The sequence below is a fragment of the Anabrus simplex genome, chromosome 1 (assembly GCF_040414725.1).
Source record: "Anabrus simplex isolate iqAnaSimp1 chromosome 1, ASM4041472v1, whole genome shotgun sequence".
NCBI lineage: Eukaryota > Metazoa > Arthropoda > Insecta > Orthoptera > Tettigoniidae > Anabrus > Anabrus simplex.
The window spans coordinates 403,692,463-403,708,464 of NC_090265.1; the positions used below are offsets into that span (position 1 = coordinate 403,692,463).

Sequence of the window (16,002 nt, forward strand, 5' to 3'; positions counted from 1 at the left end):
GCAAGAAACGCAGAAAAGGCTATGTGAGTACCATTTATCTGTCAAGTTTTACTCAGTTGTGCATTACTGAGTCGATTGTCCTTTTATTAAAAATACTCGATTACTGTAGTCTATAGGCCTATCTCGTGTAATCTGAGGAGAACAGTAGTGGCACACACAATTTATTTTAAATTTATAATTACATACTTTATCTCCACTATACTCCCCCCTTTCCCTAGAATGTCTCTTCAGTGACACCTAGGCTACTTATCACAGTTGATTGTGGATCTGTTGAGGTTCCAATCAGCCTTCGGGCTGAGGGCTCAACATATATAGCCTACCGTACCTGTGCAAAAGGACGTGTAGACTCATCCAAACTCGCTTATAAGAGGGGTCTTTCTCAGTATTCCAAAGTCTGGTTAAGTTCAAAGCTTCATGCTCGAACACTGGTTAATGAGTGTGTGAAGGAACCAAACACGAAAGATGCTCAATTTCTGTGAACAAATGAGTCTGCTGAACTGTCCATACCATCTGGTAAATGTAACTGAAAAGTTTTTCAGTCTGTTGAACATACAAGTTAAATATAAATATTACACTATAACATACCTGTAAAAAAAAAAAAAAATAAATTATTATACAAGAAATAAAAATACACACTATTCCTGAGGAAAGTCCATGGTTTTCCAGAAATACTACATAAGAAGAAAGCCCCTCCCCCTTACCCAGCTCAAAGGAAAGAAAGGAGCTACAGTGGGAGAAGATGTGACAATACTCGGCAAAGATCAAAGCCCATTGGTTGAACAAGCATGGTCCCAAGTACGAAGTAGAAGAAACAAGCATAGAGCTGGCTAACTAGTCAACCAAACTTATCTTCTTCTGTTTATCTAAGCTGAGACAAAAAAAAAAAGAAAAAAAAAAGACAGTAGTATGGGAGAAAAATTTGAAGGTTACACACAAATTTACATATACAGGGATAAAATATTAGCATAGGATTAGGTAATGCCAGAGTCTGCATCAAGCCAGTCTGAGGATTAATTACCCTACTAACAGCAGCAGTTCTGTAATGTATCTCTTTGGGAATATAGCACCTTCGAGGTCGAGGAATGAACATTTGAAAGCACACGGATTAACAATAAATAAATCGAAAACTGTTACTATGTCTGTCAATAGGCAGAAGAAGAAAGGAAAAATAATGCTGGAAGGTACACAACTGGAAACAGTAGACCAATATAAATATCTTGGGTGCATCATTTCAAGTGATAACAGAATACAGCAGGAGATTAACAACCGCATTCAAAAATCAGCTCAGTTTTACCATCAAGTTCGGAACCTCCTCTGGAACGAACAAGTTCCCTTAAGATCAAAGCAGATTCTATTCCAATCATACTTCACCCCCATAATAACATATCGCCTAGAAACCCGCACAACAACCCAACAAGTGGAGAGCAAACTACAAGCCGCAGAAATGAAGTTCCTACGAACTATGGTACAGAAGACAAAAAGGGACAGGGTAAGGAATGAAAGAATAAGGGAGCAAGCTGGTGTGTCCCTGAATGAAAAAGTGACAAGGGCCCGTTTGAAATGGTTTGTCCATGTCAAACGAATGGACGATGGAAGGACAGCAAAACAATGGCTACACACAGTCGTGGCCGGAAAACGACCGGTAGGAAGACCTAGGAAGAGGTGGCTGGACCAAGTGAAAGAGGACATAGGAACAAGAGGAATCAGCTGGGATGTCGTCTTGAGAGAAGAGTGGTACATGGACAGACAGAAGTGGAGAGTGCTCGTAAACCACACCCAGGCAACTGGAGTGGAAAACTGATGATGATGATGATGATGATGTTCCTGTGGTAAAGTAAATTTAAGAATGGCAGGAGGGCTGGTATGTGGTTGAAATGGTACGTGCAGCTCACCTCCATTGGGGATGTGCCTGAAAAGAGCTGCACCTCCTTGGGATGAGGACATGTTCCTGTGGTTAAGATTCCACATAAAACTGGAGGTTCCATAGTTCTCATTATGATATTAACAGTAATGTAAAACTATAAGCTTACTTTTTGAATGAAAGAAACTTGCAAATTTTTAAGAATGAGATATGAAACCAAACTGTTCTCTCACAGTGCTTGTGAAAATGGGAAACAATTTCTCTGTGGATGTATAGTACGCGAACTTTTTCTTGAGCTCTAGTTCCCATAGTATAGGTGATCTGTATGAAGAAACCACCATCAGTTTAAATTTTTTCTGCGTGTCCATGACTTTCTGCTTTTTTTATCCCTTTGCTTTTAAGTCCTTCCACAGAATTTTAACTTGCACTTCATATTTAACAACAATCAAGCTGATAGGTGATAGGTTAAATCCAAGAAATGTTTGGTAGTTTTTGGGCCGCTGAAGAAGAGAACGTGTAAAGTTCTCGAAACATGTACGGCTTTTAGTGATGAAATAAATAATTTAAAACATTCCATAATATTGACAGGGCTGATGTTTTAGATATATAACGTAATAGCAATTTTCAGTGGTAAATAGATGAAGTCAATACAGACCAAAACAAATTAAACCCAATGGTTAAGTTAATAAATATAGGCATCAGTCCAAAAGACCTGCACCAGGTCTCTTCGGAGGCCACATGCCATTATTATTATTATTATTATTATTATTATTATTATTATTATTATTATTATTATTATAGAAAGTGGAGCTAATCAAGCCCTCCCTGTTTTAGTCGTTAGTGTTTGTACAATGGAGTAAGGTAGTGATGTCATGACTGATGAGGATGAGTGTTTCAGCTTTTTAGCTTTGAAGGCTTTTGTAACACTTTACTTTGATCTTTTGTTGAGGCTTCACTTTCTTTCACTAGTGAGCAAATGCAAGTTAGTTTTACTACCTTTATTCACTGATATTCCAAGCCTGCTTGTGTTGTTTTACTGTTTCTAGTATGGCATCTATATAGGCTGTTATGATAATATTATTGTGGAGTGAATTATTTTCTTAAATATTTTCATTTCTATTTCAGGACAACATTAGCTAGATGGAGAGCTGCACAGGTGAATGACTTAGGAAAAGAGAAAGAAAGAAGACCATATCTTGCTTCTGAATGTCATGATTTGCAGAAAGCTGAAAAATGGAGGTTACAGATAATCAGAGAAATAGCAAAGAAAGTTGCACAAATTCAAAATGGTTTGTTTTTATTCTTCCTTGGCTTGCAGAAAGAATGTGAGATAGACTAGAATATCAACTATTCAACTTAGAAATGGAATGTTCAAATAATGATAAAACAATTAACATGTGATTTCATTGTAGATCATTTAGGGTGGTGTGCACCAACCAAGAGTAAGTTCTACTTCCGTAGTAAAGTATTTTTGAAGTCAGCATTCAGCGACTTCCATATAAGAGTAAATTACTTCCGAAATATTTTAGTCCCTTCAGATACTCCTGGACTAAATTACTACAACAGTAAAATGTTGAAGAGCACCATCTTGTAGTATATTACTAAAGAAGTAAATAATGCACGAATATAGGTTAGAATTTACTCTCGCGTCATGCATGAAGTAAGCTAGGTTTAGACTTGTTGACTAATGATAATATCGTACCAGATATGAGAGGAAGACGTTTTAAACATGTTTGTGGATTACTTAGATTATATTGACGATCTCGATGCAGAAAACGACGGGAAATATAATAGTGCGTACAGTTCGTGAAAGGCGAGAGCTGTATAATGTGCACACGGAAAGAGTTTCAGAAACTTTTTCGTTAAGAAGGAATCCTTTACATTCCTTCTAAATCTACTTGGAGATCACTTTCAGCTGAATTCCTGTCTTAATTTTGTTGTAAGTTATCTCCCAAATTACAGTTGTTGCGTGCCCTACGAGTGTTTTGCACCAGAACATTTCAGTTAGTTGCCAGTGGTCTAATTAACGTTTACCGCACGACTACTGGCCGTATCTTTCATCTCGTGATTAAAGCACTAGTGAGGTTAAGAGGGAGGTACGCCTGCAAATGATGATTGTTTGGAAAATAAAAGGAAATTCTTCACATTGGCACGTTCCCTCACATCCTGGGTGCAATTGACTGCACGCATATCCCCATTCTCTGCCCTCCCGGTGACAACGATAAACTTTTCAGAAATCAGAAGGGGTATTTTTCCTTTTCTTTCTATTTTTTTTTTTAATTTGCTTAATGTTGCACCGACACAGATAGGTCTTATAGCGATGGCATGGTAGGAAAGGCCTAGGAGTGGGAAGGAAGCGGCAAGGTACAGATCCAGCATTTGCCTGGTGTGAAAATGGGAAACAATTTCGCTGTGGATGTAGGTGATCTATATGAAGAAACCACCATCAGTTTTAATTTTTTCTGCGTGTCCATGACTTTCTGTGTTTTTTATGCCTTCGCTTTTAAGTCCTTCCACAGAATTTTAACTTGCTCTTCCCTGTGTTTTCCGTCACTCGAAGCATTGAATTCTTCTATCGCAGCTTTCTATGAATTTATTTTCTTATTGAGCATCTTTATGGTCGTGTTTCTTACACTCTATATCCTTTGCATAGATCTTCATTATCTCTACTAACAATCCTTTATCTTTTTTGCTTACGTTTCCTATCATACATAACCTTATCTACTTACATTTCTTTAAATAAAACACGCAAACACAACTACACTCCACGAGTAACGAGCGCTACTTCTATAGTAGTAACTAAAAGAGTACCATGTACTTCAACTCTCCGACGTTACTTCCGGAGTAAATAACTCCCGTAGTAATTTAGTTCTCCAGTATGGACTTCTTTAGTAAATGCTACTTCCGGAGTAAATTACTCCAAGACGGTACACGCCACCCTTAGTGGCATACATATTTCAAGTTTCATTTTGATCATAGAACAGATACATGAATTAGCCTACTACACCTGCTGTGCTTCCCCAGTAGCTGCTGACTGTAGGGACACGTTTCCTAGATGAGAGTCCTTTCCTAATCAGCAGTGCAGTTGAGGGAATTGTTGGTTGTGAAGTCGATGTGATGCAAAAGCTCCGTGATGGATCAAGACATCAATGGCTGAACGGTCTAGATGGCTACTTGAAGTCAAATTGTTCAGGAAGGTTGAAGTTAACGTCAAGAAGCAAAGGAGTTACCTTCCATAGAGATTTCGTTAAGGTTTCCGATAATAACATGATCAGAAACCTTGCTCGTTGGGGTGCAACCAATGTGAAGTGATTAAAGGGGTATGTTGGTGATAAGCTGCTCAATATGGGTGCTTTCATCCTGACTTTCGAGGCCCATTCTCTGCCTGAACAAATAGAGGTAGCAGTATAACTCTATGTCCAAACATAACATCTCCAATGAGGTGTTATAACTACCAGAAATTTGACCACACCTCATTGCGATATGTAGGTTTGATAACCTGTAATATCCTGAAATGGGAGCATGCTGGTGTTGAATCTACACCACCACCTGTGTGCGTTCTCCAATATCTAAGGAGTGTCCCACATTCAGGGAGGAGGAGAAGATCCAGAAGATTAAAACTCGGGATAAGCTATCTTATCCAGATGTCTGAAAAAAAAAAATTCAAGTCCATGTCTGTTCCAGAGCTCTTTGTCTCCACTGTCAGCCACCAACAAAATGAAGTAAGTAAAGAAACTGGAGATCCCAGGAAGGTATCCATACCTCCTGTGAAACAAAAAAATGTGTTATTGTCGACGTTGTCTGGGAAGGGCCCTTCTCCACCAGGGCAGGGGGAAAGACCTCCCCAATTAGCTAAGGAGGAGGAGGAGAAAGGGAAGCCTCAACATTCCCCTAAGTTGAAAAGACCTTCTCCAACCCGAACAAGGGTCACAGCATTCCTGAAGAAGACTGGCAAATCATCTGCCACTCTCCTTCAAAGAATCTGGCAAAAGCGAGAGTCCTCAATGCCTTGTTGCTCAATTCCTTTTTGGGGAACCTAGTTCTTCCAGGAATAATGCCCACTAATCCAAATCAGAGAGCTCACCCTGTAGGAGTGCTCAGTAAGTAAGTCACCCGCTACTGAGGGGACAATGGAGACTGAACCACTCATTTTGTTGTAGATGGTGGTGATGACAACAATAATGTTGGCGGAAAATGGCAGGTAATTGGCCAAAAGAAGGACAAGCAATTGAAGGGTTCCATCAGAGATAGTCATAAGCCACAAATATGCTTTTTTGCCGGAGAGCATTTTCAAAGTTTGATAAAATCCCAAAATTGAGAATCAAGCAGGATTGCAGATATCAATTTTAGATTATAACTAGCTGATGTGCCTGTGCTTCGCTACGGCGGGAGAAGGCCGCAGACAGCCGTGATCACTCTTTTGCCGTATTCCGTTAATGTTGCAGACTGCTCATTCCAGGCAGCGCCTCAGAGTGGAGATCGAATAGCTGAAATGCTATGATGAACCAGTGTGTTATATACCAATATTTATCAAAAAATTTGTGAACCAGAGGAATGGCATACTAAAAATTAAAAAAAAAAAAAAAAAAGTTATCTAACTTTCCAGCTATTTCCCGTCAGTATTCAGGCAGGCTGTTTTACTCGCTACGCAGCTGTAATCGCGTCTTTCAGAGATGAATGGCAGCGGAAGAGACAAAGCACATCACAACAAAAAATGGTCAATGTAATGTTACGGTTTCCCATTTTCACAGCAGGCAAATGCTTGGGCTGTACCTTACTTAAGGTCACGGCCACTACCTTCCCACTCCTAGGCCTTTCCTGTCCCATCGTCGCCATAAGACCTATCTATATCGGTGTGACATAAAGCAAATAGAAAAAAACAAAACAAAAAAATTTATGAGATTTCAATATTGTAGGCCTTCACATTTAGTTTTCTTCCGACTCTGTGATTTTAGGGTATCTAACGTAAAAAGATTTCTTTCTTCTTTCATAACTTCATCTTGTCTTACTCTTTGAGCGATAGTTATTCTTAAAGGGCGATTCTTTACGATTTTTTCTCATTTTTATAATAATCTTCACAGTTTTTCTTGTCGATATGGACTAATGACCACACGGTTTTACAACTTAAGACAATCATGACAAAAACCATCGTCAGTTAGCACAACTGAACAATATTTCCATGTTAGCAATGCTCGGCGTTGATATGGACTTGGCAACAAAAATTGAAATTCATGAATTTCTCAGTTATAGCCGGTACCCTAAAAACGTATAAGGCATAAATGATTGGAAATTTAATTCTACATAACTTTCGTTATGTATTATTTATTGATAAGACCACTAATAACATAGATGTTTGAGAATTACATTTAGGCCTTCCCCTAAACTACCATTTCACTCAGTGTGAATAACTTTATTTATAGCCTAGATTGTAGTTGCTTACTACCCGACTTTACATACCAATTTTCATTAAATTCTGTTCAGCCATTTTCTCATGATGCCCATACATACATGTATACAGACAGACAGAAATGACAGAAAATAAAAAGTGGATTTTCTTGTTGCTGTGGACACTACTGGTAAAAAAATACCATTCTTTTTAAATGTACAGTGTAAATGAACACTGTACAGAAAAAAAAATTCTTAATATATTTCATATATATATCTTAATGGTTCATGTTTGTGGGTTACTGTAGTCACGTCCTAGTTCGTGAACCACGGGCAACGGCTGAGTGGCCTAGTAAGTGGTCCTGAGAGTCGGGATACCAGTTGCTATGGAATGGCAGTGGGCATCTCGGACATATTCTGAGTCGTGGCCCTCCTTGTGCTCAGGCGGCTAGGACTATACAATTCACCAGTGGTCCATAACCCGTTGGAGGAGAGATCCTCACTTGGATTATGTGCAAGTAGGGTAGCATCCTGCTTCATGAATTTACCAAGCTCAGAACATTTTAAGCAAGCCTCGGACCTATGGGAGTAACAGAGTCCCACTCCCATTTGACAGGCGAGGGACTCCTTGCAAACAACTTGGCGAACGAAATGGAATTCGATGGAGAGCTATCAATATTAATGGGGCTTATGAAAGAAAGAAAGAAAGAAAGTAGAACTGGCTGAGTCAGCAGAGAGGATGCATCTGGATGTGCTAGGAGTAAGTGATATTTGGGTATGGGGAGATAACGAAGAAGAGATAGATTATAAAGTGTACTTGACGGGTGTTAGAAAGGGAAGGGCAGAGTCTGGGGTAGGGCTCTTTATCATCAATACCATTGCACGCAACATAGTTTCTGTTAGGCACGTAAATGAGCGAATGATGTGGGTAGATTTGTCAGTTGGTGGAATTAGGACTAGAATGGTGTCCGTGTATTCACCATGTGAGGGTGCAGATGAGGATGAAGTTGACAAGTTTTATGAAGCATTGAGTGACATCGTGATCAGGGTCAACAGCAAGGATAGAATAGTGCTAATGGGCAATTTCAATGCGAGAGTTGGAAATAGAACTGAAGGATACGAAAGGGTGATTGGTAAATGTGGGGAAGATATGGAAGCTAATGGGAATGGGAAGCGTTTGCTGGACTTCTGTGCTAGTATGGGTTTAGCTGTTACAAATACATTCTTCAAGCATAAGGCTATTCACTGCTATACATGGGAGGCTAGGCATACCAGATCCATAATAGACTATATCTTAACTGACTTCGAATTCAGGAAATCTGTTAGGAATGTATGAGTTTTCCGCGGATTTTTCGATGATACAGACCACTATCTGATCTGTAGTGAACTAAGTATTTCTAGGCGTAGGGTAGAGAAAGTGAAATCTGTCTGCAAACGAATAAGAGTAGAAAATCTCCAGGACGAGAACATTAGACAGAAGTACATGGATATGATTAGTGAGAAGTTTCAAACAGTAGACAGTAAGCAGATTCAGGATATAGAAAGTGAATGGGTGGCATACAGAAATGCTGTTGTAGAAACAGCAAGGGAATGCCTAGGAACAACTGTGTGTAAAAATGGGAAAAGGCGAACATCATGGTGGAATGATGAAGTGAGAGCAGCTTGTAAACGTAAAAAGAAGGCTTATCAGAAATGGCTCCAAACAAGGGCAGAGGCAGACAGGGATTTGTACGTAGATGAAAGAAACAGAGCGAAACAAATAGTTGTTGAATCCAAAAAGAATTCATGGGAAGATTTTGGTAACAACCTGGAAAGGCTAGGTCAAGCAGCAGGGAAACCTTTCTGGACAGTAATAAAGAATCTTAGGAAGGGAGGGAAAAAAGAAATGAACAGTGTTTTGAGTAATTCAGGTGAACTCATAATAGATCCCAGAGAATCACTGGAGAGGTGGAGGGAATATTTTGAACGTCTTCTCAATGTTAAAGGAAATCATCCTGGTGGTATTGCGAACAGCCAAGCTCATGGGGAGGAGGAAAATGATGTTGGTGAAATTATGCTTGAGGAAGTGGAAAGGATGGTAAATAAACTCAATTGTCATAAGGCAGCAAGAATAGATGAAATTAGACCTGAAATGGTGAAGTATAGTGGGAAGGCAGGGATGAAATGGCTTCATAGAGTAGTAAAATTAGCATGGAGTGTTGGTAAGGTACCTTCAGATTGGACAAAAGCAGTAATTGTAAACAACGATACATAGGACAGTCCGGAAGAAGTTTGGCTACAAGGTACAAAGAACACGTTAATGCGGTCAAACATAGAAGATATTCGGCAATGGGAGAACATATGGTTGAAATGAATCATAAGTTTACAGACATTTCCAATGACATGAAATTATTACATTCGACCAAAAAGGGAAAACTGATGAATGTTTTGGAAAATTTAGAAATTTACCTTACACAAAAATGTAATTCTGAATCAAGTTTAAATGAGGAAAGTACAGAAGATAACCCACTGTTTAGGCTAGCATATAATCATTTAAGGAACAAAAGGAAGAAGAAAAGAAGAAAAACTTGAAGATCCTAAATTTGTAGTGTTCTCATTCAGTTCAACCAAAATTGTATGTATTGATCATTTTTATAATATTTCATAAATTCTCTTTACTCTTTGATATGATGTATTGGGACACAATACTCCTTCAAATTGTAAAGCAAAAGATTGTGTCATATTGTGTTATTCTTTGATCTAACCACTGATGAAGGGAATGGTTGAGATTTCCCGAAACATGTATGGTTTAATTAATAATGTTTCTTTCATTTAATGAGTGTATTGGTCAAGGCGGATTTAAATAAACTATTATAAATAGTTATATTATACATTCAGACCAGTCAATACGGACCAAACACAATATTAACCTATCATGGTTAAGTTTATTAACAGCGGTCAATCTCTGCGATGGATGCTGTGATGCGGGCATGAAGGTCGTCCAATGTTAGTGGAAGAGATGGTACATAAACATGATCCTTTATGAAATCTCACAAGAAGAAATCACATGGGGTTAAGTCGGGGGGGGGAACGCGGTGGCCTACGAATGAGAGTTCGATCCTCCGGAGGTGCACGACCTATCCAGCGTTGTGCCAGTGTCTCGTTGGGATGGCTCCGAACATTGCCATAATAATGCGGGGGGGCACCATCCAGTTGAAGGATGAAATCTGCACTATCCTCTTCTAGGTGTGCCATTGTTGTAGCGTATCAAGAAAAGCATTTCCTGTCACAGTAGGTTCAGCGAAGAAAAAGGGTCCATAAACCTTCTCATGGGAAATGGCACAAAACACATTCACCTTGGGAGAATCGTGTTGGTGTTCCACAACTTGATGGGGATTAGAAGTTACCCAGATCCTTACGTTGTGTCTATTCACAGTCCCAGAAAGGTGAAAAGTCACTTCATCACTGAAAATTACACTTTCGAAGAACCCATCCTCTTCCATTAATGCAAGAAACTCAGCACAGAAGGACGCTCGAGCAGCATAATCAGTTTCTTTTAAGGCCTGCACCAGTTGCAAGCAGTAGAGTTTCATTCGAAAACATTTCCACAGAATGTGCCAAACAGTTGCCTGTGGAAGTTCAAGTTGCCTCGCTGTTCGGTAAGTGGACTTCTGCGGACTCCGCACGAAACTGGCGCGAACACATTCCACTGTCTCTTCCCCGGTCGAAGGATGGCCAGTCTACTTTCGCTTACAGATGCAGCCCATGTCTCTGAATTTTGCATACCATGTATGAATGGCTTTTCCAATAGGTGGGTCTCTTCCATACCTGGTACGGAAATGCCGTTAAACACTAATCACAGACTTGTTTACATGGTAATCAAGCATACAGAACGACTTCTGCTCTCCAGCCGTAGCCATTTTCTTTACTCGCTTCCTGCGTGCTCGTAATGGCTGAAAATGAAACCACATGGGATGAAATCTAAATTCAATGAAACTTTGAGAGTTTGCCTTTCTTTGCGCATATCTCACAGTATGATATGTTAATTATATTCCATAGAATAAATTTATAAAATCGGGTCCATCATTCTGAATTGCCCTGTATTTATTTTGCTAATACGGTGTGTGTATGTATCAGTATTTGTTACATTCAGAGTCTGACTGCCTTTAATTTATTTTTGGTATACAAGAAGTCACAATTATTTAAGATGTTAGAAATTCTGTGTTGGTAGGTAGGCATATAATAACATTTATATTATAATTCATCTGGCATAAAATGGTAGTCATTGTCTTGAATAATGTAGCCTATGTGATGACTTTAAAGTTAGCCTACATTTAAATTTTAAAAATTAACATTACCATATTGCATTCGCTCATGACTCAGTCTCAGACTAGCATTTATCTCAGGGGTGATCAGTTCTACAGTGAAAGTCTAAAACAAACTAATGTATTAAAAAAAGGTGCCCAAGTAATATCAGGGATGACATAGCCCTCAAATGAAAGACTTCACAATAGGACTAGGAAATAACACAATTTGATTACCATGGGCATGACTAAATCTATATATATATATATATATAAAATAGGAGTTTTATCTGTGCATTGCTCAGAATTGAAAGAGCATGGTATTTCTGCATCGGTCGTGCCCACAGCAACAAGGAAATACACTTTTTAATTTTCCACAATTTCTGTCTGTCTGTATGTATGTATGTACGTGCATCACGAGAAAGCGGCTGGAGAGAATTTAATAAAAATTGGTATGTAAAGTCGGGGAATAAGCCGCTGCAAACTAGGCCATAAATAATTTTCTTCATGCCGAGTGGGATGGTGGTTTAAGGGAAGGCCTAAAATTTTATTCTCAAATATTTATGTTATTAGTGGTTCTATCGATAAATACTACATAACTGAAGTTATATAGTATTAAATTTCCGATCATTTGAAGGGGTCGGGGCAAAAGAGTGCCAAGCAACATTTTCTTAACTTTAAGGGAGAGCAGTTAGAAAGTTTGTTCAAATCGTGAAATCGTACCATTCACGGGAATGATGTAATAATAGCTTTGAAAGGTTCAGTAATATTCATTGTATGTGATTTGCAGGCATAATTTCTTTTGGGCTGCTATTTGTAGAGTAAAAGTCAATACATTTAATACCACGTCACAGAATACTGTGGCTTGGCACTTTATTGCCCCAATGGGAGTGACACTTATCTTAGGAATATTATTTTATGATAATGAAACAATGTCTGACATTTCAACTATTTTAATCAGAAATGAAAACTAACACCAATCTTCAATTAAAATTACATTTCCACCAATAATATTTAAATAGGTAGCAGCGGAAATCGGGGTAGAACTGGCAACTGAAAATAAATTTACATAAATCAACATAAACCCATCACGGAAAAAGGTCTGTTTGTATCTTTTAACTATGATGTTCTTTTCAAAATATGGAATTTAGGGACTTATAACTGCACATGTATAACATTAAAACTAAAAGATCAGCTGCTCCTTTCCTACACTTCTTCAACTTCATTAGTGTCTTCAGAATCAGGAATCAAGCTGAGATAAAACTGGTGATGGACAGGTGGGACATTGTCCAGGAGTTTCAACACATCTTGCACTTTATTTTTCTTTATTTTTCACACAGTAGTGTACTTTCGTTTCAAGCTCAACATTGTGGTGTTGCCTCTTTTTCGCACCCTACAGTCTTCAAAATCCATATTCACTCTTGTTTTTAGTTTGATAAACCATGGATTACTTGCTTCAAATTTGATCAAATTATGTCTGTGAATTTAAATTCCATGCCGCTTACACATGTTTTTTTACTGGTGTTCAAGAGTCAAACTTTTAATGCTACCAGGTCATAAAAGTCGTTTTGTTTCATGTCTGTTACACTGAACTTCTTCTTTCTCCCACATTCTTGAATTATACATTTCTAGTCGGCAGCGTCGTACACAGGCGGTTGATTTTGTTGGTACTTCTCAATTTTAACAAATTCTCTATCTGATAGCAAGAATGTGTGTCCGGATGTTAAAAACCAGTGTTCGATCTCATTAAATCATTTAGTGTGAATTAAATAAGGCCAGAGTGCCATTATATTCCAGTTTTTATTCTGGCCCCCGCAGTTATCAGAAAAAATCACAAGCTTTTTAGCATCAACGGCGTTTGTTTTCAGATACTTCAAATCTGCACTACCTATTTCGTCACTGCCTCTCGTACAATAATCTCATCCCACAAAAACATGCACACTAAGTCTTTACCACAGTCATAAATGCCTACATTGTATGTCCACAATTTCTGTAGCTTGGCTATCCTTCAGGTGTCCTGTATCTCTGTTTTACAGGAATAGCTCCAATACATCCAAATAAATAAGCATTTTGCTTATCAAAATCGGCAAAATCCCAAAACCCATTAAATATTGACAATATCTGTTGTTCTTTAAGTTCAAAACAACTCAGGGGACAGCGACATAGCTCTCCAACTTTTGCTCCTGGAACAACTTTTCCGGTCTTACGCGCTACATATTCTCTTCCTTCGTTTCGCCTCTTCTTATTTGAATATTTGCGAATGTTGGTCAACAAATGCCTAACTAACCAGAGTAAACTCTGAACTGGAAAAGCCACTTACTATAGATCCGAGAGTGTGTTATAATGGTTCCTAAAACATAACCTAATGACTTAATAAGTTACATAACCCAAGCAACAATGGCGGAAACTTTAGTTATGGTCAAAATAATGCCAAGCAACACTTACCTCACTTCCATTTTGAGAGGAAATTTCACATGCTATGTGAGGAAGATAGTCAGCGTCTACATCAGGATCACTGAGATATTCTTCAGAATCACTTGAAAACACAAGCTTCCTCCTACAATCCATGGTAATCTGCATCTCCTGGTTGCTTGACACTGTTTTGCTCCGAGTAATTCTAAGAACTGTTGGGGGCAACAAGATGAAAGTCACATGCAGTGCCACCTGAATGTGTTTCTATGCAAGTTTCCAGTGTTTACTGATAGCTTATCATAATCCTCAACAAATGGCAGCAACAGCTCAGTTTTGACAAAAATGTTGCTTGGCACTCTTTTGCCCCGACCCCTTCATTTATGTCTTATACATTTTTATTGTACCGGCTGTGATAACAGAGATATTCATGAATTTGAATTTTTGTTGCTAAGTCCATATAAACGCCGAGCCATGAGAAAATGGGTAAACAGAATTTAATGAAAGTAGGTATGTATAAGTCAGGTGATAAGAAACTATAGTTTACGCTATAAATAATTTTATTTACCCTGGTTGAAATGTTAGTTTAGGTGAAGGCACCTAAAATGTAATTTTTTTATTATCTATGTTATTGGTCATATCGAAAAGTACAACATAACAAAAGTTATAGAAAATACAATTTCCGATCATCATCTATATATAACACTAATCGAGAGGAAAAAATTGAAGGGGTCCGACACTTCGAAGAACGAAGTTATCAACCTAAGAAAAACTAGAGCCACGAAGGACGTGAAAATGAAGGCACCCTAGGCCTCCATACGTAATACTGTCGGGGTCAGAGAAAGACAAGAGTTGACCAAGGGAGGCCGGATAAGATAGATGAAATGAGAAATCTGGCACAGGTAGGTGGAAGCAATGCCAGGACTCATGGACAAGGGATATTGTGAAGATGTTTATAAAAATGAGAAAATACCATAAAGGAACGATCGCTTGAATAATAAGACAAGAGGGAGTCACGAAAGAAAGGAGGATTCACTTTACATTAGATGTCCTAATATCACAGGGTCAGAAGAAAACTAAATACGAAGACCTACAATATCGAAAGCTCATAAAATTGATCAACAATAACATTACATTGACCATTGTTTGTTGTGATGTGTTTTGTGTCTTCAGTTGCCAATCATCTCGGATAGATGGGATTACTGCTGTGTACCGAGTATAACAGCCTGCCTGAATATTGGTGGGAAGTAAGTGGAGAGTTAGATCTTTCTCTTCTTTATCATGCCATTCCTCTGGTTCATAAATTTTCTGATATTAAACCCAACCAAACCCCATGGAACTACAGCCCTTGAAGGGCCTTGGCCTACCAAGCGACTGCTGCTCACCCCGAAGGCCTGCAGATTGCGAGGTGTCATGTGGTCAGCACAATGAATCCTCTCGACCGTTATTCTTGGCTTTCTTGACCGGGGCCGCTATCTCGCTGTCAGATAGCTCCTCAATTCTAATCATGTAGGCTGAGTGGACCTCGAAACAGCCCTCAGGTCCAGGTAAAAATCCCTTACCTGGCCGGGAATCAAACCCGGGCCCTCCAGGTAAGAGGCAGACATGCTATAGGATGAAATCACTGTCGAAAATTCAGGCAGAAAATTTATTTTTGTAGAAACCCATCGATATTTTGTATTGTTACAAAACCAATATTTTGCAAACTATGAGGTCCGCAACCTCACTATGTGCACTTATTGTTCATTTCCATCTGTATCATTTGTTTTCATTTCTCTTCTTCTTAGATTAACACAAATTTTAGTTTCAATTATGTTTTGTATTCACCCCTGTTTCACTGAATTTTATCACAGTGAGTTGTTTTTTGCTCAACATGATGATGTAAATATTGTATATTGTGCTAATTTTGTTTCCGTCTAGGCTCTTGTTTGTTTTTTTATTTGTTCCTACATTATGTTTTTTGGCATTTTTTAGCTTGTATTATGTCAATTATTTCAAACCCCCCCCCCCCCCCCCCTTAACTGAAGATGGTTCAAACGAGCCGAAACATGTTTGAATTTGATT

General features: G+C 38.6%; 1 protein-coding gene across 1 annotated transcript in view; it reads left to right on the forward strand.

Moving 5' to 3' along the window:
* Positions 1-16,002, forward strand: part of LOC136856854 (pre-mRNA-splicing factor ISY1 homolog) — an 80,298-nt gene that overhangs the window by 230 nt on the left and 64,066 nt on the right. The window contains exons 2-3 of the mRNA XM_067135049.2: positions 1-23; positions 2,987-3,150. Coding sequence (XP_066991150.1) covers positions 1-23; positions 2,987-3,150 — 187 coding nt within the window. The remainder of the gene's footprint in view (positions 24-2,986; positions 3,151-16,002) is intronic.